This window comes from Hippoglossus hippoglossus, chromosome 9 (genome assembly GCF_009819705.1).
Source record: "Hippoglossus hippoglossus isolate fHipHip1 chromosome 9, fHipHip1.pri, whole genome shotgun sequence".
In the NCBI taxonomy this organism is placed as follows: domain Eukaryota; kingdom Metazoa; phylum Chordata; class Actinopteri; order Pleuronectiformes; family Pleuronectidae; genus Hippoglossus; species Hippoglossus hippoglossus.
The window spans coordinates 18,073,259-18,096,455 of NC_047159.1; the positions used below are offsets into that span (position 1 = coordinate 18,073,259).

Sequence of the window (23,197 nt, forward strand, 5' to 3'; positions counted from 1 at the left end):
GAAATCTACTCATACACTGTCTAAATGGAAAATAAATAAATATTCTCCGTTAATTTTGTTCTTCTGAGATATTGAAACAAAATAGATAACCTTCTCTCCAACACTTCTTTGTAAAAGATCATGTAAATCTAAATTTAACTATAATACCTTCCCTCGGAATTATGCAGTCTTAAACTGTATTGATATTCCAATCAATACTTAAGAGGTACATTGCCACTGGACAACTCAAATATAAAAAAAAAACTAACTCTATTAACTTTTCTTATGCTTATTTTTAAGTTGTTATGTTGATTACTATATGTTGTCCTCTATCAATATTGAATAAAATGTTCTTACTTGTGTTAGTACTTCTATAATTTAAGTGGTCTACACATTTGAGGTACTTTTACTTGAGTATAAATACTCTGTTATCCTTTCTCTAAACTGCACTTCAATTCATTGGAGAAAATTGCATCACTAAATTATTTAACATTCTTCTTACTTCATAGATTTTACACATTGTTAGCTCGTAATCATGATGCATTGTTTTTGATTACCTTATCCAACAGCACATACAATAGTTAAAGTCGGCTCCACCTCAACCAGCTACGACTGTGAAGTTGTACTCACATATAAAAGCACCCGTCAAAATAATTTAGTTATATTGTTAACAGTCACAGAGGCCAGTTTGTTTTCATGGTAATTGCATTAGACCACTGTTACTTTAGAGTCCGTGAATTAAAGCACTTTGTGTTGCCTTGCTCAAAGGTCCAACGCAAATACCATATAAAAACATTTAGCTAATAATAATTCAGTGACATGCTTAAAGCTTATAGTATTGGCAGTTTCACTAAGAAAGGAATGGACATGATGATTTTGTGTAAAGTTCAAGACCAAAGTAATCCACAACCTTATTCAGTCATTTATAATAACAATAATAGTCAGTATAGCATTATAAACAATGCTCAAAGACACTTAACATAGGATTATAAAAAGAAACAGAGAAAGCAGATAAAAGTGAATAACTATAAAATATACAGTGCAGCCACACATTAAAATATAAGATACATTTCATAATCAAACATTTGAATTCTAAACAAATCTCAGGAGCAACAATCTGCAACAATGTATATGGAATGGATGTTGTGAATGGGTCCCAGAGTGAATTTGTGCCCGGTTTCCCCTCACAGGTTAATCCGGCTATGTAAGTTAAGTGCTCATGACTACTTGTTGCACCTGGCTGTCTACATATTTCCTGCTAAATTAAGCATGGCATTAAAATCAGGAGTTAGGTCTCATTAATGTATGAATGAAGCCCCCGAAGCACATTACTAAGACTACAAGCGCTTACGAGCCAGATCGGAAGTTCGAATCAAATTTTTTGTGAATTGTGCTCATCACACGCCACAGATTTCATTAGATGAAGTTGTGCTGTCAATTGGAAAGGAAAAGAATTCCAATTCAATTTCAAAATCTAATCTGATCTCAATTGGCTACCGTGCTTCATTTTACATATAAGCCTATTATAGGATTTTGGAGGTTGAGCCAAAGTATTCACAACCAGTGCTCTGTAGGATTTGTGAAACAAATCAGCCACCCACCTTTTCTTGCTTCTATTTTTTAGCAAAAGCAATTGGACAACAAAACAATTTATTGGACTGATTTTAAAAAAAATTTTAAGAAACATTGTCATGTTTTTTGTAACTGGTAAAAAAAGACACAGAAGCATAGTTATCCTGTTATGGTACAATCAGGAGGTTATTCCAGTTAAATTTGATTTGAATCCATTTAACCCTGAAAGACAATCTAATTCACATAAAGAAAGATGATTCAAACAGCTCTTTCTGTACTTTTGTTAAGTAGTTTTCCACCTAAATAATGTTTTGTGTATTTGATAATCATATTTAGGTCATCTTACAATAGTTAGACATACAATAAACTCAAATGCTCTTTCCACCCTCTGTAAAACATGACATAATCACAGTTTTTCTTAAGTGGATCTTTATTAGAAAAAAAGCTTTGATTGTTCAACCGCTGAGTCATGGGTTAGGTTTCATATAGAAGTTGATAACAGTGTCGTTCCAGCACCATCAGCTCTGCTGGCCTTTCTGTGGTTGGAGGACTGGAACTCCCTCTGGATCTCAAGGAAGGTTTTGTTCTTGGTTTCAGGGACGACCAGGACAATGTAGATTGCCACCAAGGTGCAGACTACCAAGAACACCAGGAAACAGTACTGCTGCAGCCCGATCTGTGCAAATAAAACAAAAAGTCACTCTACCTCTTGCTTTTTAACTTCCTCCGCCAAGGAAGTTATCTTGTTATGTTTGTTTGTATGTTGTTTTGAAAACTACTGGACAGATTACCATGAAACTCAGTGGAGGGACGCAGTACATGCCAAAGATGAACCTGTTAAATTTGAGTGTGGATCCAAAACAGGGGCGGATCCAGGATTTTGAGGTGTTTTTCAATATTTTAATTTATATCTCAGAGAATGATTCATGGATCTTGATGAAAAGCATTGGTACTGGTATTTTTGAGTGTGTGCAATTTGGTGCAGATCCAAATTAAAACTGTGAGCTACTAATTCTAAGTAGGGAGACTGTTGGGTCTGCACTCCTTTGAGTACCAGTCTGTGCAGGATAAAGAAGATATATTGTCATTCATTTTTGGAAACCTACCACGATAAAAGGAAAGACCATGCCGATGAAGAAGAAGCTGAGCCAGTTCACGGACCCTGCGATCATGTACGCTGCGGGGCGCGAGGTTTGTGTGAATAGTTCAGTGGTCAAGATGTTAGTTACGCCACCTTCACAGAGGAAGAAACAACAAAAGAAAACCACTTATTATCACTTCTTACTTACAACCATTGTGCAGCAGCATGTGTGGAAGAGAAAGGGACGACTTCAGCCACTTACCTGGTCCTAAGCCAAAACTCAGGATGAAAGCAAAAACACACGCCATGCTCAAGTACGGAAAGATTGGGCTGGCATTCTGATAGAAAGGAAATCACACAAATGAATGAATACAAACTATATGGAAATAAATTAAATGTGTGTTTATACCATTTCGGGATAAATCACCTGAAAAGTGAGCGTCAGTGTGAATAAAATGCAGCAGATACTCATCAGTGTGTATCCTCCTGTAATGAGCAATTTCCTTCCCAGGCTTTCAACGAGCAAACCCTGTGAGACACACAGCATGTCACAAGACCGACAACATGCCAACATTTCATTTGAGTTTTCACTCTGACCTTTTCATGGGATGTTCTCAGTTTAGTTCTGTCACATCCTGCTGCCCAGTATTTGAACTCAACGTCTGTTTCAGTGATTTCATTCATACTTTTGAAAACCTCGTAACTGTGTTAGATGTTTTACCAGTTTCCTTTTGCCATAGTCCTTGTGTGATAAGTTCTGGTGCTGTTCTTATTGTTATATACGACAGTTTCCACTTTGGTCAACAATAAAGTTATAATTTATTGAGTTTTAATCTATTTCACTTTCCAATAATTAATCCAACACATGAAGGTTTTATTATATATTGATAGTTTTTTTTCTTCTGATTGTGCCTCTATCCTTATTCATCAGAGTCGTGTGAACATTTCAGCGTAATAATGTCAAACTCATACTTACACAAGTTAAAGCAGTGATGCATTCACAGGCACCAGTACCGACGGTCACATATGGTATCTTATCAGTGGGAATACCAGATTGTTTGAACACGTAGTCTGCGTAGAAGTAAATCTACAGGATACATGCACAACGAAACCGAATTACAAATACAAAACTGAAGTTCAAGTTTTCAAATGAAGGAAATAGCATCAACAGTGTGAAAGACAGCAGGAGACATATCAGCAAGTACATACAGCATTGATGCCGTTCAGCTGTTGCACAGCATTGAGCAGCATGACGGTGAGAAGCTGCCAGCGCACGCTGCGATCGGCAAAGAGCTCCCAGGGCTTCTTGGCCTGTAAACCTGCTAAATTACTCTTCTCCTTCTCGATATCCTCCAGCTCGCCATCACAGCGCGCACCCCCGTGCAGTTGCTTGAGGGCTGCCGAGAGTAAAATAATAATAATAACAACTTTGTTTGTATAGCACTTATCTAAACAAGGTTACACAGGGCTTCACACAAAAAAAAATCCATGGCAAAAGATGAATGAACTAAAATAAAAGGTTTTCAATTCAGTTCAATTTTAAGGGCCAGAGAGAGAGACCAGGAACAGTTGAGCTCTGTGTCATTATAATGAAAATAATAATATTAATCTTCAATTGTGCCTTGGCATCTTCAGGTGTTTCAGCCTTTTAATCGCAATAACGTTGAAAGCTGAACCTGAGGGTAGGCTGAAGCTAAAGGTAAATCTGACTGGCTACTAGCTTGTAGGGCAGTACTATAAAAGCCATGTGGCTCGCTCAGTAGATCAGACATCATTACCTCTATGTCTTTTTTTTTTAAAACAACACATGACACACACTGTGTTGTGATCTCTCACTCTTCTCCTCTGATCAGGCTTTGAGGCAGGTTTTTGAGAGCCACATGAAAAGCTTTTCAGTGTCAAATCTGTTCCTTTTCACATCAACGCAGCATTTAAAGAACGTGATCATATGCCTGCACTCACAGCCATGAAGACGAACGTCTCTGCCTCTGGTAATTCTACACAAAGGGAGTCCTCAGCCTTTTTAACTGCACTGTCACGTGCACTAAATCAATCTTTGCAGGACAAAGATAGAATCACACGAGTTTTGAAATGGGGCAAAACAGTGCAGCAGTCACAGTGCACGTTCACCTTTTTTGCACCCTTCTGTGTCTCCTTTGTCGATGAGCAAGTAGCGTGGGCTCTCTGGGAACCAGGGCAGGATCAGGAGCTGCATGATGGCTGGGATACATGTGGTGCTGAGTAGGATGGGCCAGTACTCCTCTCTGCCCAGGAGCTCTCTGTAAAATCAACCAGAAATATCTGATCAACTCTCTTTTAGATCCAATGTAGACAAATTCTGATGGTTCACGTTAATATTTAATAAACTAGGTCAGGGTGTCCAGGGTCAGGGTTAGGTTTAGGTAGTGTGTCCAGATTTACTTGAGGCCAATGATTTGTCCAGTCAAGATCCCACCAGTGATGAAAATGGAGGTTCCCATTCCCATGGTTCCACGAAATGCAGTTGGAGCAATTTCCCCCAAATATAGAGGTTGAACACAAATGCCGATGCCTGTGAAAATAAACCAAGATTTCATGCAACGCTTTAACTTTAGCTTTCATAAGTGAAGCCTTCACATGTGCTTCTGAATCACTCACCCGCATTTATTCCAGTGAGAAGACGTCCGATTATGAGTAATTCAAATAATCCTGTGAGGTAACTCAGACCCATCAGCAGAGCAGCTGCTAAGGCAAATATGTTATTGACCAACAGTGTCCCTTTCCTGGCAAAACCACACCACAGTCATAAATCTTTAACACAGAAGAATGTAAAACAATATTTTTTTCAGTATATATATATATTTGTTTATCCATACCTCCCCAGCTTCACAGACAGTGTCCCACCAATCGTTGCCCCTAGGAATCCTCCTAACGTGAATATAGACACGATGACGGACCAGAGCAGGGTGAGACCATCGGGTGATATGTCGTCTTGGTAACGCTCCCTCCAGGTTTGGTTGATGAAATTTTGCACATACTGGAGATGAAAGGGGGGAAAAAACAACACAAAGTAGCTGTTCAGCAGGAGAAATCAAAAATAACAAAGATATCTTTGTGCATCAGACACTGCTCCAGTGGAGATGAAGTGTATATTAGTGATGGAAAAATGTGATTTAGTAATAACAGCTGACTGAGATTAGTCGGTTTTGTCACATGAGCACAAAAATGTCCCCACTCGTAATGCTGTGTACTTTCCCACTGTGTTGTGAAGCATCTTCTATCTGCATCTTATTCATAACATCATCATAACTTGTGCTAATTAAAACTTAAATACTATGTCGACAGTAGGATAATTACCACGGTGTTGTGAAGCATCGTTTAGGTTTTGCTGAAGCTGCATCTCATTCAAAACATAATAAAAAGAATAAAAACTACAATATAATGCAGACATAGTAGAGGCAGCGGGGTTCTTACCACTGTGGGTGCATTGATGATGGATATATTATATCCATACTGAAAGGTTCCTCCTATGCAAGCAGCACAGGCAGCCAGCAGCAGGGATTTGTTTGGAAGCTGCAAACAGAAAAATCAAGACAAGAAAATACAACTCGTTTTGAAACCATGGAGAGAAATCAGCATCTCTTCTTTCTCTTTATCTCCACGTACCTTTGGTTGCTTTTTATCTTTGCTTCCTTTAATAAGCAGTGGTTGGTATTCATCCAGATATTCCTTTGGCATTTTGTTATTTTATATTTCTGTCTTTCCTTTTCCCGGATATCCTGCAGCCTACAGCCTGTCCTGTCACCACCGGGGAGGTTCGAAGTGACGGCGGGATGAGTTGGAGCTGCGCATTAGCAGCGCGGATCGCTTGTGATTATGAGGACGCGGGGTGTGGAGAATCGGCTCCGTGAGGCCGCTCCACGTTTCATCGGGATTTCACGGCCGAGCTCAGCTGCGCCACATTCGCAGAACCATTCACAGCATTCTCGAAACACCATTTCAAGAGAAGAAAGGAAAAAAGTTGCCTGCAGCCTGGATGAGAGGATCACAGACAGCTGAGGGAGGAGGAGGAGGAGGAGGAAGAGGAAGCTACAGATTCCTTCATTACATCCTTCACACTGTTTTCACTCTCTCCATAGGCGTCCTCTGTTTGGATATATATATATATATTTGCATATATTCTAAAACATATGTGTGTGTGTGTGTGTGTATATGTGTGTGTGTGTGTGTGAATGAATACATATATGCTGTATGTGCAGTATGTGTGTACTTAATGTATGTAGGTATGTATGTTTGTGTATCTATGTATGTATGTGCTTAATGTATGTATGTCATGTATGTATGTATGTATGTATTTAATGTATGTATGTATGTTTACATCTATATATTTATGAAAATTGGAAAACGAATTGAGAGAGATCTGTATCTGTCATTATTCCGGTCATGCATTAAAAAGTTATTGTTGATATGCAAGAAGGTTTAAGGTTTTAGGTCCTCTGTGTGTGAATCCATCAGCTGATCAACTTGGTATGTGCACACTTGTGTGAGCGAGAGAGAGAGAGCAGATGAGAAGGGTTGAGGTGAGATGGTGTTATGCAGGATAGATGTTATCAGTGGTCACACTGGTGTTGTAAATAACAATTTACATAAGGGTGATTGATAATCATCTGTTGAATTTTGGCCTGTAGCTGCATCCTGCCATGATGCTGTGTTGTGTGACTGTCAGGAGTCACGAGCCCCCGGGACAGAGGAGTTCATTATTGATTTACTTTTGTAGAATCTGATCCTGGTTGGTTTGTTGCATAAGTCTAGGTATAAAATGTATTTATGATCTAATCATCACATCAAAGAATGAAAGATGTAGTTCGATTTTGTCTAGAAATGTTGGTTGCACCCATTTAATATTATAATTTTGATACATCTCTCCATTTATATTGTCTTCATTTATGTTGTAAATATTATAATTTTCTTGATGTACTCTTATACGCAACATATTGTACCTCTGTCCATCCAGGGAGAGAGACACACAGTTGTTACTCTCCCTGAGGTCTCTGTTTCTTTTCCTCAGTTATTCTTCACCCTAGTCAACGGTTAAAGGCAGAGGATATTGCTCCTTGTTGATTTGATTTGATTTGTGGCTAAGACACGAGAGGAGAGAGCGGGGGGGGGGGGGGGGGGTACACACAGTAGGTCACTCAGTTTGTCAGATTGGTCACAGATCACACTCCCAGAATAGAAGCTGAAAATATGAGATCAGGGTTTGTCCATTTTCATAACTAAGCTCCAGAGATCCAGTGTGGAGATGGGGGAAACGTCCACAACCAACCAACACGTTGATTCTAAGAGTCATGTATGGTCCCCTCCTGACATGACTTGTAGAATTGAGGCCAAACTGTTTTTCATCTCCACACCGGAGCTCAGCCACAGTGACCATCAGGTTCTTGGTCAGCTCTGGTTTTTCTCTCATGATCCTCAGTTTGGACGGGTTGTAGCCCGATTGTTCTTTTCCATGTAAGAATTTTGAAGGACACTATTTTCTTACTTTAACGCAACAAAATTTTTATGTAGCTTTCTTTCTTGTAATGCAAATATATAGACATATGACAGAAGATCAATCAATTGAGGCAGACTGTGTAAAATCTTCTCAAAGATGACCAAGAGAAAATATGAGGCGCCCAGTCTAAATTTCAAATGTTATAAAGGATCTGATTAATAATCCCTTTTTGATATAAGTGCAGAACAATTTAAATTTTAGCATAAAGTTGCAACATAAAAAAAGTCTGATTAATTGTCTGAATACAAAGTTCCTGTACCAGACATTAGACCAGACCACTTCAGACAGTTGCTGAATTTGTATTCACCGAGAGACAAACAGTTGAGTCATTTTGGTCATTGATGTTCATAGGTCTTTCTTTCTTTCTGTATTTCTTTTTTCTTTCAAGATTTTAGGCACAGTAATAACTAAGTGCTGTATAACCTCAGGAGCAGTGAACATGTGATGCACTGCCTCCCCCAGAGTATTTAGTGAAAACTGCAGCAGTTACAGCTTCACCATATCAGCACCATTAAAAAGGTAATTGACTGAAATGAGATATGCAAACAGTCAAACTACATGAAATGCTCATTACTCTCAATGCCTTATTATCTATTCAGCAGGATGGAAGTGATTGAGGACATTACAGAGAGAAAACTAAATTAATTCATTGTTTGTCAACATCGAGAACTGAATTACTACCAAAATAGCAAATTAGGAAAAATACAAAGCAAAGAGACTTTTCACAACTCTAGTTCCTTTTAATGACTTCAAAACATAAATAATAGACTATAGTGTCGCATATAATTTAAACTACATATAATTACATTCAATATTTAAATTGTTCTTCTTTACTATGGAGCCTTGTGTGCACAGATTACGATCATTTTATTTAAAATAATCACCACCAATATATAAATAAAAATATCAATATTAAAATAATACCTCATGCAATCAATTTTTGTTGATATTTAGCAGCCACCTGCCTTTACAACAAACTGCTGCACTTACATTTCCTTATCACAGTCTATAAAATGAGGACTTTGGAGATAGAAAAGATATTCACCTCGAATCCCCATGACCACATTTATCTTTGTAAGAAATGCATAACTTCTCCTGCTGCTCTCATTGTATCCAAAAACCTTGATGGTGTTGACCTATTTCTCGATCCCCAATTTTGAACGTACCTCTTTCTTTGGCGCAGTTTCCTCCGTGAAATTCATTTGTGAGGCTGCCGTGAAATGTTGTGTGAATAAACCATCCGAGCCGATTGTGAGGTGCAGCTTATGATTTCAGCTCCAAGGGGGAGACTCATTAACTCCTTAAAGCACATTGCTTGGCCTGAGGTAACGTTATCTGATATCTGAAGGTGAAGAGAGGACACTCAATTGAACTGCTGTACCCTTTATATGCCCACACATGCTTAAAGATTATTATTATTTTAAACATAAATAATTAGTTTACTTCAATTAAGGATTAAGTGGATATAAACTAGTTTTTAATGTGTTTAATTCATGTGCCATCTGCAGATCACTGCAGGCTACTAGAGTATAGCAGAATTTATACAACTGTATAAATGGTATGATCAGTAAGTTAAAATAGTTCTTTAACATATTTTGGCTGCAGGAAAAGAAACTGCTACAACAGGCCATAGCCCATTTTAGAAAGATGTGTTTATTTTCTCATCAGTAAAAAGTGTAAAAAGAAAATCAATCTCTTATTCTTTATAACAGACGTCTGTGACATTATTCAGTTACAAGGGTTGAAAAACTGACATCAGCCCGTAACTACTACAAGGATTTTCATTTTCAGTACATGCGGTTCTGCACACATGACCCAAAGAGTTGCATAGCTTTCTGCAAAAAAAAACCTTTTAATCCCGTAAGAGCCTCTGAGAATTTGTTATTTGGTCTTTTGATCCTTAAAGTGAAAGAAACTTGATATTTGCTCAACAATGAAGAGTTCTGTTTGAGTTTTGGAATTGGATCAGTTGCAACACGGACCCTGAAGCTTCTCCGCTGAAAGCAGACAAAGGAAAAGAAAAGAAAAATAACTTGTGGCAATAGTTCTGGTCACACAGTGTGATTCACAGCAAGCAGCCCTCCATCCAAATAAAACTATTTTGGATGTGATAACAAACAGAAATCACAAAAGTAGGTCTGTAAACTTAGTCAGCAGAGAGGGTGTCTGACGTTATCATCCATTCAGCTGATGATCTCAGGGAAGAGGATAATGATATTAATATATATGTTGTTTATAGTTAGTAGCATTTTGTCTTGTTATACTGGTATTTATAATAGAGAGCATAATAAATGTTTGGACGTTATGTTCACACTAACAAAAGCTGAAAGATATACTTTTAATGGTCTCCCAGAAAAGGATTGCATTGACTTTATAAATGATTTGTGTGAGACTTCAGAAAAAAGTGTTTTGTGTGTTATTGTCCATTGTGTGATCACTCGAAGGCCACTCTTTTTACTAAAATAACCTTAATCTCTGCTTATCTTCATTTTTTAAATAATCTTTAACTTGCAGAGCAGCTTTGTAAATGTGTTTTGAAAGGTGCTACGAGTAAAACGTATTATTATCATCATTTTTGGTGTTCCATGTGAACTGGGCACATTGATATTCATAACACATATAAATATTGTTGGGAGGTTTAACAAAACAATAACAAAATGGCTCTTACAGATGTCATCGGGCAGTTTTCAGGATTCCTGTGTACGACATGGCGATAATTTAACGTTGGAAGTAATTAAATACATTCACCCAAGAATACTTCACTTTGGTATTTCAATGTCTCTACCTTATACATTTACTTCTACTTCAGCACAGTCAAAAACATAATTATACCTAAAACAGTGACTTTATGTATTTCAATTACATGTACATATATATTTTGTGTTGCTGAAACCGAAGCAAGCATGTGTTGTGGATCCAACTGGCAGGTCTATCTTAAAAATCAGACAAACACTGTGTTCGTGATTAAAGGTTCAGTGTGTAGAATTTAGTGACATCTGAAGTTGAAGTTGCATGTTGCAGCTAAATACCCCTCACCTCACCCCCCCTTCCAAACATAAAAGTTGTCATATAAACTCAAAAGGTGTTTAGTTTGTCCAATTTGGGCTACTGTAAAAAACATGGCGGCCCCCGTAGAGAGGACCCGCTCCCGAGGTAAATATAAATTATTTGAATATAAAGGGCTGATTGTAGGGTAAAGAAAACAATTTTTTTTACAATTTAGATGAAACACACTAGTGAAAACATCACTAGGATTATTTTATATTCAATATCTTCCAATAGATCCCCTTCACCTAAATCGTACACACTGAAAAACCACTGCTGATGATCCTGGTCAGTCTGACAGTTGGTGTCCTGGCAGATGGTGACCGCACGGGGGCGCTTCATCCGCACGGTGGAGCCTTTGTGCAGCAGTGAAACTCTTCCCCTGGTGTGAGAGGGAACAGCTGAGGTGGTGTGTGGTGGCACGGTGGATCATGTCGTCCAGAAGGAACCGGTGCGTGGCCAACCCGCTGGAGTCCGCGATCACCACACCCAGTGAGAGGATCCTGAAGGAATGCCACAGTCTGTATGTGGACAGCGACCACGGTAAATAACACAACCCGGGTTTAACCCGAGTCAACGCCCGAGTTAGTCCGAGTCAGGACCGTGAAGCAGAAACACACCTGGTTGTGCTGTTATATAACTTTAGAGACTGGAGGGGCTCAGGCTGAAGTTTGTGCCGCAGGAGAGAAGCTGCTCGTATAGTGTGTGTGTGTGTGTGTGTGTGTGTGTGTGTGTGTGTGTGTGTGTGTGTGTGTGTGTGTGTGTGTGTGTGTGTGTGTGTGAGTGAGAGAGAACAGCAGCTGCCTGTCAGTGTCACTCACATGACATTGAAACACGGTGGTGGTGTGGCTGCTCTCTCTCCCCTTTATGTATCAATGCTTTACTTTCAAACACGACACAAATATAACGCTATTATTATTATCATTGTTATTATTATTATTATTGGTATTATTATTATTATTATTATTATTATTATTATTATTATTATTGGTATTATTATTATTGTTATTATAAACCATTCAGTGTCTGGACCAGACGAATGATTGATGTTAGGTCCTGTTTTTACAGGTATTACTAAATAATAACCACAGTGTATGGTCCATGGAGGGATAATAAGACGGAAAGCCCCTGTCTGATCTCAAACAACTATATCACTCAGGACCCAACATTTATATACAACATATAACGTATACCCTTATGAAACTACACTTAAATTCCCTAGATACAGATTTTTATTTTGATCTTCACCGAAGTTCACACACTCATAAATATTGGTCATGCCTGTCTTTGTTTTTCATCAAGATCCATGAAGTATTCTCTGAGTAATCAATAAAAATGTTGAAAAACATCCTATCTCACACCGCTAGAAAAAGAAAGTATATAAAATGTCCTGGATCCTCCCCCTGATTCTTGTCTGCATCCAAATCGAATGGGTTCTTCTCTGGGTCAGGCCCGCCCCTCTACTAAATTTCGTGGAAATTGGTTGAGTAACAGATGAAAACATAACCTCTTTCATGAAGGTACTAAAAGGCCTATTACTGGGTGACAAAACAATAACAATAATTATTGCAATATATTTTTCATCAATAGCAATATAACAAAAGTAAAATACCAATGTATTGCTTATGCATATTCTACTTCAGATCAGTAAAGTGTTCGCACAACCTTAAAAATTATAGAGAAACACTTCCCACAATGAGCAGCACTTTGGCGACTGTGAAGATCAAAACTCTCTCATTAACTGGAAGAATCCTCTTACAGAACCAGACTCAGAGTGGGCGGCCATCTGCAATCTCATGCTAAAAATGTATATGAAAGCTTTTATCTTTTGGCAATATTACCCAGCCCCACCCCCGCTCCCCCTCCAACCCAACAGCAAAATCCCTTTGACTGTCGGCTGTTTTCCTTTTCAATCTCTAGTTTTGTTATTTTGAGTCTCTTTTACGCTGTTTTAATTGTGTCTTTGTAGTAATTTAGAGTGTTTGTGTTGTTTTTTTTGCTCATTATGTGCATGTTTGTACTGGTTTGTGTGTGTAGTTGTCATGAGTTTCCGGTGGTCTTTGTGTCTTGTGTGTCTGTTTTGTCATTTTGAGTTTTGAACCTTTCTGTAGAAAAAAACTAAAAGTCAACAGTTAAACAGAGGTTGCAGCAGTTGGACCCCGCCCAAGCCTCGGGCCTCTGGCTCTGTTCCTGAACAGTCGATCCTTGATACTGTGCAGTTCACTGGATCATTCTGTGTGTAGTCACGCGTCCTTTTATAGTTATTACAGTCTAATAGTTATTATATCTCTGCTGTAAAATAAACAGGCATCTCTCATGAGGAGTAGAGCTGCTTCACTTCAGTAACAACAGATTATTATAAGAGATTGTTAAACAGACTAAATAAGAGCAGGAAGTAAATTTGAACTTTCACACCTGAGCTTTACTTCTTCCACCCTTTAACTCTTCATTTTATGGGTTTGTAATTTCTGAATCGTTCCCTTGTAAGTTTCATAGAGCCGAACTAAGTAATTTGGTAATTAACCAAAGATATAAATTAGTTTAAGAGCTGCACCTATCTTTTTTTATTTTTATTATCGATTAATCTGCAGAATATTTTTTGATTAATCAACTGATTGTTATAGTACAAAATTAAAAAAAAGTAAAAAGTACAAAATTAAAAAATACTCAGTTTACAATCATGCTTGATAATGAAAAAAATCAAATATTTAGCTGACGCTTTTATCCAAAGCGACTTACAATAAGTGCACAATTTTCTTCAAGAATTTATTTCATTATAATAACAATATATATGCAAAACTTTTAACAATTATTTCCCAACTTTGTTTCTTTGAAAGAATAATTCTTGATTTTTATCCCACGTAAATACTTCTATTAGAGACTTTGTTCCCCATGCACTGTATTGAATATTAAATTCTTGGCTTGCTTGTAGACAAATTCTGAAAAGCAACTGTAATACATTACAAGTAATCAAAACTACAAGTAATTTATTGGAAATATATTGTTGAACGATTTCTTGAATTGTCATGTATATTTCACCAAATTACTGAGTTTCTCCTGAAATAATCTTAAATGATTAAAGTGTTACAGTTATTGCAATATGCCTTGTTATATGTGTGTGTGTGTGTGTGTGTGTGTGTGTGTGTGTGTGTGTGTGTGTGTGTGTGTGTGTGTGTGTGTGTGTGTGTGTGTGTGTGTGTGTGTGTGTGTGTGTGTGTGTGTGTGTGTGTGTGTGTTTTCAGGCCTGGTGAAGATAGCCAGCAGCCTCGGAGTGCGCCTCCTGCCTCCCAGAAAGAAGATCATTGTGATGATAATGGGAAACCACTCTGCAGGGAAGAGCTCCTTCATTAATTGGTAATACATCCTATTTTTAATGGGCTCGGCACCATCACACTATGACCTATGCTTGATTGAGATTTCTTGGTCTGTGGGTGTTTTTGGCATGAAGTTGTGCAGGTTGTGTTTTAGTGTTTACACAGGCACCAGCCTAGTTTATTGGAATGAGTGCTTTACGTATTAGACAATGGATTAGTTGAGAGACAGAAAATGAATTGAACACAATTGGATTAGCGATGGTCAGTTATCAAGGAAAAACCCAGTATCGTTTGAGCCTCTTAAATGTAAGTTTTTGATGCTTTTTATCATCCTAAACTGCTGACTTATAAACGCAATATTAAAGATGAAGCCTGGTTTGGAATGTTAATCACACCCGACACCTGATTGCTGTCATTTCAGGTATGTTGAAGAGCACATCCAGAAAACAGGCGTTGCCATTGAAACGCAGGGCTTCACCTTCATCACAAGCGGTCGCAAAAGAGAATCGCTGACGGTAAGAATAGCATGAAAACATGTCCAGCACCGTTGCGTAAGGACTTAGTATTCAGTGTGTGTAGGATCTGATAAAAAGCTCTATGAAGCCGTACCAACTAATGCTGGAAAACAGAACCTTGATTTTACCTGGCATGTTCAATTTGATTGCCTGGATATGTGATCAGTGTTTGTAGATTAACAGTAATTCATATTCAGACAGGTTCTGTCAGGTTTGAATGTTTAACTCCAGTAACGGGGACAGAAGCTGCAGTCAGTCATAAAGGTCGATGAAGCGACAGGCCCAGTGTCAGGGTGTAGTGAAGTGAAGGCACTCCCTCAGTCGGTGGTGATTTCTCATTCTGTACGCTGCTCCAGTGAGACGCTTTGTTGTGTACACACACGCACGCACGCCCACACATTCACACACACACCCCCGCTCACACACACCCCCGCACACAGAGGCGTCTTTGGAGCATATAAACAGGCTCGAGAGAAGAGAGTTGTCTCTCTATCCGCTCTCATCCTCTCCCTCCTCTGTCTCTCTGTTCATATCCTGCTGTGGTGAAGGTGATGAAGATGAATAATATATTTGCAGTGCAGGACTGCAGAGTGGAAGGATTATCTTCTATGTACAGGAAGAGCTTATAGCAGGTGTACTGAGCTGCAGAACAAGACCAAGTACTGAAGGAAGGGAGGACTCCGTTTTAGAGGGTTGGGAGCTCAGGAAACAAATCTGCAGAGTAGTATTTGTCTTTCTCACATTGTCTTGTATTCCTCTCTCGCAGGGAAATGCAACGCTACATCTCTACCCGCACTTTCGACCGCTTCTTGAGTTCAAAGGTAAGACTTTCTTCTTCTTTTAGCATCAGCGCACGGCTCACGCTATTCGCAGCGATCGTACTTCACATGCAGTGGGATTGCTGCCAAGAGCAAAGCCAGGCCTAGCTACTGTACTGTAGCTACTTATCCTGTACTCCATATACATATTCCTGTATTGATGCTGTATGAACGCAGATTTCCTAATATGATGCATCACACAACAGAAACATGTCTAAAGATCTCACATAGTACAACAGTTTAGCTTTATTCACTAAATCTAGTGCTACTGTATCTCCCTCCCTATTCAAACCTTTTTTTACAATAATAAAATCAGCCCCACACTGCACGTCACAGTCTCATTATCTTGACTACAACCTCTAATGAATGCAATCACTAAATAAATGCATATGCTTGTGTTTTTTCTATTGATACTTGTCTTCTGTCGGCATCATGATGAAAGAGTTCAGAGGATGAAGAGTGTTCAGATTTGCTCTTACAGCAGGAGATGCTGCAGAAGCACTGGACTAGTGGACAGGAGATGAATGTAATTACGAGCTGCAGACACAGGGTTGTTCCTTTGAGTGCTTTTGCTGAAGCTAACTCAATATAAAATGCTTATTTAATCTATAACATCAGCAGCTATTGTGGCTGTTTAGCGCCGTGTGCTGCTCATGACGTGTTATTTATGGGTTTCATGGTTTTCAGGTCAGGCTTGTCTTTTGTGATTTGAGGTCGTGTTGAGGCGCTTCACCTCGATGACTCAACACTGAGTCACAGTCCTGACGTATGAAGTTTTGGTTTATAAAGCAGGCCCCCTGTTCGCCTCTAATCAGGTTCGTGCCAGTTGCTTCTGAGATCTGTGAGCCCAGATTACTCTCACATAAAAGAGCCGTGTTTAGTGGCATATTGTTTTTTTTAAGAGAATTGCTCTCAGCTCTCCGTGCGTCAGGAGCCTGTGGATGCTGAGGTGGTCGTGCAGAAAGCCTGGGTGTGCCTGCTGAGTGGGAGCATCAGTGTGGGGGGGTGAGGGAGGGGGAGACAGTAATGTATGTGTGTGGCTTGACAGTGAGTGTATAGAGAGAGTGAGGGTTCACTGGGTGCGGACCGGAGCGCTCACGGTATGGCGCGTGAGTCACACGCCCCATCGACGGCAGTGCAGTGGAGTCAGGAGGAGCTTCTGAGAAATGTCACGGCCATTAGAGACGGCACAGCCCAGACTCCAGCAGCCACAGCTCAGCTCTGCAGGCCCGAGCCTCGCAGCACCTTCAATCTGCTGCTGCTGAAACACTGGAGTCCTTTTCTTTCACTCTCATCTCCGCATCTGGAAATATACACCATGACTCGGGCAGTTGTTGAGGTGTCACAGCGGCTGAGGATGACTCATCAGAAAAGCAACATATATCCTTACGTGGGAGCAGCTGCTTGTCACACACTTTGGTCTCACTGGAAATACTTGTTAATGTTGCTTTACCGGATATCTAACTGTGTCTTATTGTTTTTGTATCTTATCCACCTGTCTCTTTTTGCTGTCTTCTGTATCTTTTCTCTCCTGTCTTTCATCTGTTTAATCCGACAAGTTATTTTTAAGTTGTGGTCGACAGAGTGTTATTGCAGCCTTTGCCCTTTTCCTCGTGCACAGGATCTCTTGTGTAGCCTTCTCAGTTACAGTCACTTGGGGAACTTAGCACCCAATGGGCGAGTATCGCTCCCGTTTCCTTTGCAGCTTTCAGGAGACTCTGGGGAATCAGTTCAGTCAAAGTGGATGAATTTGTCCGAGTCAAGGCTGCTTGATGCAGTTATTCTGGAGCAGGATTTCAAAGTTGCTATTTTTTTGTCTTTTTAGCAATGCAAACATGTGCATGTGTATGTTTTGAAGAATCGTGACTAACTGAAGTATAAACCATAGAGCTTCTCCATGAAGTCTGCATAGATATAATGTCTTAAAGGCTTTTAGCCATGTTGCACGTAACAGAGATGTCTCAATATGTTGATAGAGAATGGGATTGCACTTTAAAGAGATGTGATAGCAGGAAGACGCATTGATATCGTGGCCACGCTGGTGTAAGAGAAACACAAGGGAATGCTAATGTGCTCCAGCAGCAGTGGACCCGCTCGCTGCAGCACAAGGATGTGATTTGTGCTGGCTGTTGACACCTGCCTCCTCCTATGAAACAGCTTCAGTGTTATCTCGGGCCTGTGTGTGTGTATGTATGTGTGTGTAGAGGGAGGATGGGACTTATTTATATTAATATTTATTTAGTCAATAATGGTGGTATGTCCATATAGCGATGCTGTCCTGGTGCACGGAGCCTGTGGGGGGTTCGGGCTCACGTGTGATGGAGTGTCATAGCCTCTCAGTGCGTTGCCTCACAGTCGTTCTTCACTGGCTAGCTTTATGTCCCACACCCCACACTAAAGCTGCCAGTTGAAGAGCTGTTGTGTGTAACCATGACAACACATCTCTCCGCATAGGGCACGGTGATAAATCCAAGACGTCTCAAACGTGTTCCTGTGTTAATATTGAAGTTGAAGTTGCGAGGGTGTGGCCGCTGCAGGTGCTTTTCACAAAAACAATTGATTAAGACTCGTGCATGTTCACAGCTCACATGCATTTTGTTGAAGTTTGATTATAAAGGCATAAATCCTTCAAAGCTGAAATCAGAAAAAGTTCTTGATCTTTGATGCCACTGCGTCTCCCTCAGGTCTCCAAGTATTGACTGTACTGCGGCTTCTAGTAGCTCATGATAATAACGTCATTAGAGGTGACACCCTCTCTACAGGGACTCAAGCTTTTCATTTAGCATCTACATTTCTGTGGAAGCGCTCGTGCACACACGGCATCTGTATATTCCAGGTGTCATGGACTACCTGTCGGCTGAGATCTCCACCTCCAAGCAGAAGAAGTTCAGCCTCTTGACGTTTGTGGACACTCCGGGTCTGGTGGATGGAGACATGGTCTACCCTTTCAACGTCAACAACGCCATCACCTGGTTGGGTATGGTTTGACAGTGCCAACGTTTGTCACTCCAGTGCTGAGCTGTCGGGTTTCTCTGGTGACTGACTTGTTTCTTTTCCGTGCAGGAGAACAGGCAGACTTGATATTTGTGTTCTTCGACCCGATGGGCCAGGCGCTGTGCAAGCGCACGCTCAACATCGTGGAGAAGCTAAGTGAGAAATGTGGAGACAAGGTGTTGTTCTACCTGAGTAAGGCAGATGAAGCTGGGAAGGAAACAGATAGACAGGTACGTTCACTCCATTATATGGCATCTTATGATTGATTTGACTCAGTGAAAGGTAAACTTGCAATGTTTTCTTTTCTTCTTTCGGCAGAGGGTGATGATGCAGATTGTCCAGGAGCTGTGTCGCTGTCCAGGTCTCAACAAATGTGGTTTTGATATGCCAACCATTTATATCCCCAACCCACAGAGGGTAAATACACTGTTTTTTATACTAGTTATTTTACAGAAGTAATTCCATTTGGGATCTTCTTGCTTCCTCTAGTTTTACAAACTGATTAACCATCTAATACTGAGATGATTTACATACTGTAGTGTTTTCCCACCTTGGAGCGTCTTTGTCGAGCTGTTTCCTGTCGTATTTAGCAGTGTTTCCCTCAGATCACAGGTCTTGGGTGTGGAATTAAAGCTCTCCTCCATCCTGGGGCTTGAGCAGTCATTGATTATCCTTGAATGTAAATTCTCCACCCCCAGGTTTCCTTGTGGCCCTTGATGGCCAGGAACAGGATGATTAATTTTGCAGAAGGAGGCCTGAGAGTCTTATCCACTCTCAGGGTGAACAGGGGCTGTAAACCATGCCCTCTGATCGGCCACCTTTGACAACAGTAGCCCCGGGCCTGAGTTATTGCTGCACCATTTTGTGATCTACAGCCACAAAGCTCTGCTCCACATGTTAGATTTGTGCATCCCCCCCTGACCTCCAATTTATTTTTGCTGAGCAAGTGTGTCCTCACTTCAGTTTATACTGTATGGCTGTCAGTCACGATCCCCTCAGGATTATTCATGGAAGTTTCCAGGCCTTCGCTCTTTGATATGCACGAGATGTTTTGTGTGTTCACTCTCAAACCGACGCACTTATGAGCCTTGGCGTTGTTTAGCCGAGCAGGTGTGTGAACCAGATCGACGGGGTTTGTCTGACCATCGAGAAAACCATCAACCAGGCCGTTCAGAAGACTCTGGACCAGCTGGAGAAAGACTGTGACCTTATTTGTTCCACCATCAGCAGCAGACTAGCGCAGGACAGGTTTGACATCTTTTGACTTACAGCACGGCATCATACCTGCTAAAGCTAATTTACTCTCATGCAAAATGGGCACATAAACTATATCATGAGTATGGAGGAGATATTATATCATACAGTGCAGTAAACGTGATATTTTAAACCCTGTTTCTCTGTGTGAACGTGCAGGGCTGATGTGACTCACAGCAAACGTGTGCGTCTTCGCTCCTTCCTGTGTGGGGCTCTGGGCGTTTTCCTTCCTTTCCTGTTCATCCTGAGTTTCATTGTGAGCACCTTCTCCACAGAGCAGCTGGGGGAGCTGTTGGGTGAAGGCCCAGCTCGGACCCTCACTGTCTTCACAGTAAGTCCAAGGAACATTTTTGCATTTGAAGAGCGTGACAGCTGATAGATAAACAGATAACATTGCAGCAAAACAATTTTTGTACTCATTACCTGTGATCTTGCATTTTCTGACAGCCTGTTTAACATGTGCCTCACAGGGAGTTGTCATATATTTATGGGACTGGTTACCAGAGGACGGACAAGTCTTGTTTGTCATCATTTTTGGGGCTTTTTGTTACCTCCTGCTTTTCCTAGCAAAGTATTTTGCAGGGTAAGAATGTGATACACACAAACACACATGAAGAGTTGAAACAATTCATCTGTTAATTGTTTACTTGATTTTGTATCATTACTTTGACCCCGTTCAGACCTGGTATCTACACACACACAAACACACACATCTTTAAACTCAGACTGGGTTGAAATAACATCATTTCATCTTCCTGAATACAGCTGACGTACGAGTTTATTTGCATGCAGAGCGGGGAAGTGGGATCCGATCACAACTGGTCACAGGAGACACATTCAGGACGAGTTTTAATGTCAGCTGTGAACAGACAAACTTAAAGCCGACCACTTGTGATCAGATCTCCCAGGATGGATTTTAATGGTGCCACTGCCATTTAAGTTTATTGGATTCAGTCTCTCAAGTGAGATTATTTTCTACCTTTTTATGTATTCATAACAACATATTTAAAGCCAGCATCTTGATGTTTAATGTTGATGTTGAATACACAAACGTAACTTCAACTAAAACCATTAACTTAAATAACCTTGCCCCTCAGAGAAATGTCTAAATGTCAAGAAGGTACACAAATCAAACATACTCACACATTTCTAACCACACACATAGAGGAAGTGACTATTGAAATTGTGATTGAACGTTGTTCTCATGTTCTTCATCCTCAGCCAACGGAATAAGACTCTGACGAAGAAGGAGAAGAGGGTGATGACTGAGTACAACGATTATATCCAGGATATTGTCAAAACCAAGAAGGTTAAGTCCTTATTCGATTTTAATCATGTGGATTATACAAACATTAACACCGGAGTAATAGATATTTTAATATTACTGAATGTAATGCAGAAAGTGTCTTTAGTAGTGACCCTCACTGAGCTCTATTGAGCTTTAAGCATCAGCTCTAAGCTCAGTTTATTAGGGCCCGAGCACCGACGGTGGGAGGCCCTATTGAAATTGTAAGGATTATTATTATTGTTTTATTGTTTTCTGTTAAAGACCCAGAACTAAAATGTAACTGCTTACTATTAACACTTGTATAAACAAATGTCAGAGTTGGTTTACATCAGAATTGTGAATCTCACACAGTTCATTTCGCTCCACAGGGTAAATTGTATGAATGGTACCTCCAGCAGTGTGCAGAAGAATATGACCTCTGACCCCCAGGTAGGCTGAACACACTTGGTACATCGATTTGTTGACATATTTCTACAAGTTTTTTTTGTGGAAAATGACTCATCAAAGTGTAATTTGTTCATTTTTTTCTCTAATGATCAGTATTTTCTGTTTCCTCAGTCGGCCGGTGGAACCTCTGATGCAGACGAGATCATCGCCGTCGTCGTCATCATCTCAAGATCTGATTAAAAATGAAAAAGTGCCTCCGTCATTGAGTTCAAGGGGAAACTGTGATTGTAGTTGTTTAACATAATGTGAATAGATATTTTTTAGAGCATAAATTAAGTTAGAGAGAAGTGGAGTGTTTACAAATGGACTTTTTCTCATTTTCGTTTTTTAATTTCTTCAACTTGCAGGTGCTATTAACAACAATCATCATTGTGTTGTTCTCATCACGGTCCACAAATCTCACTGCACCGTCCTGATGTCTGTCCTGTCGTGTCGTCTGTCAAGATACAAAAATGTGTTTTCATTCTGACTGTTGGCAATAACTGCAATAATTAATGTTGTGATAACACTCAGGCATTATAGTTGGACATTGTTTTACATAATTTTGATGCAGTCAATGAGATTTACAGCTGCAAACTTCCTCCTGCCTCCAAAGAATGTGTTCTACAGTTTTGTTGTGTGATTAGTACAGTAAAACTACAACGTGTAAACAGTTAGTCTCTGCACTGATGTCTGTCTCCTAGTTGTATTAATGAATCCCTCATGTTGTCCAAAAATGTAATGCCTTTACTCCAGTGTTTGTAGAAATATTTATTCACCTCAAGGTGTTTTTAAGGAGCTTTTTTTTTTTTTTTACAAGGGACGCACTGATCCAATATTGCAGATCTTTTCCAAGTCTGACCGATACTTAACTTTTAATGCTGTGACTTATCCAGAGTTTTAACTAGAATAGTTAGTGTTTTAATTACCAGTTACATTCATCCACTGATGTTTGACTGCCAGATTGTAAACTAGGATAAATAAGCCGTATTGGCTGAGACCCTGATTTGAGGTATCAGTAGAGAAAAGGTTGGATCAGTGCCCCCCCACTTTTTACCCCAAAAATGCAGAAACATCTCAACTGGTTGTTTGGAATATTATTGAGAACTCTGTCCGTTTGTATTGTGTGTGTCAGATGCCAGGTGTCCCAGGTGTCCTCCTCTTTTAGGGAATTCATGTTTTATAAGTTTCTAAATTTACAAATTTGTGAAATTTGTGCTTAAATCTATATATTGTGTAATTTTCTAGAAAACATATTTTCATTGTCAGAAACCTGAACTCCTTTGGCTTGTTTAGGAACTTTATTTCATTAACAAGACTCAAATAAAGAAATATGCAAACTCATTGTAACTCCCTTAACAGCGATTAAACATTTTAT

At 39.8% G+C, this 23,197-nt stretch overlaps 2 protein-coding genes across 3 annotated transcripts; one reads left to right on the forward strand and one right to left on the reverse strand.

The window, feature by feature from the left end:
• Positions 1 to 1,960: 1,960 nt before the first annotated feature.
• slc2a11b (solute carrier family 2 member 11b) lies at positions 1,961 to 9,415 on the reverse strand. Of its 2 annotated transcripts, none has more exons than XM_034595931.1 (12): positions 9,332 to 9,415; positions 6,086 to 6,184; positions 5,488 to 5,648; positions 5,270 to 5,394; positions 5,054 to 5,183; positions 4,763 to 4,911; positions 3,842 to 4,029; positions 3,609 to 3,719; positions 3,060 to 3,161; positions 2,895 to 2,970; positions 2,658 to 2,785; positions 1,961 to 2,227 (listed from the first exon to the last, which is right to left on the reverse strand). In XM_034595931.1, exons 1-12 carry the CDS (start codon positions 9,365 to 9,367, stop codon positions 2,033 to 2,035), a joined length of 1,500 nt encoding a protein of 499 aa, XP_034451822.1. In that variant the 5' UTR covers positions 9,368 to 9,415; the 3' UTR covers positions 1,961 to 2,032. The 2 variants fall into 2 exon arrangements, with proteins under 2 accessions (XP_034451822.1, XP_034451821.1); XM_034595930.1 differs by lacking the exon at positions 9,332 to 9,415 and adding an exon at positions 6,278 to 6,587.
• A 2,167-nt stretch (positions 9,416 to 11,582) lies between these two features.
• Positions 11,583 to 23,180, forward strand: si:dkey-98f17.5 (uncharacterized protein LOC569123 homolog). The gene is made up of 13 exons (XM_034595932.1): positions 11,583 to 11,753; positions 14,453 to 14,564; positions 14,946 to 15,039; positions 15,806 to 15,860; positions 18,694 to 18,834; positions 18,921 to 19,081; positions 19,170 to 19,268; positions 19,954 to 20,099; positions 20,265 to 20,436; positions 20,576 to 20,688; positions 21,327 to 21,414; positions 21,762 to 21,818; positions 21,949 to 23,180. The coding sequence occupies exons 1-12, from the start codon at positions 11,642 to 11,644 to the stop codon at positions 21,813 to 21,815; spliced, it is 1,347 nt and encodes a 448-aa protein (XP_034451823.1). The 5' UTR covers positions 11,583 to 11,641; the 3' UTR covers positions 21,816 to 21,818; positions 21,949 to 23,180.
• Positions 23,181 to 23,197: the final 17 nt, after the last annotated feature.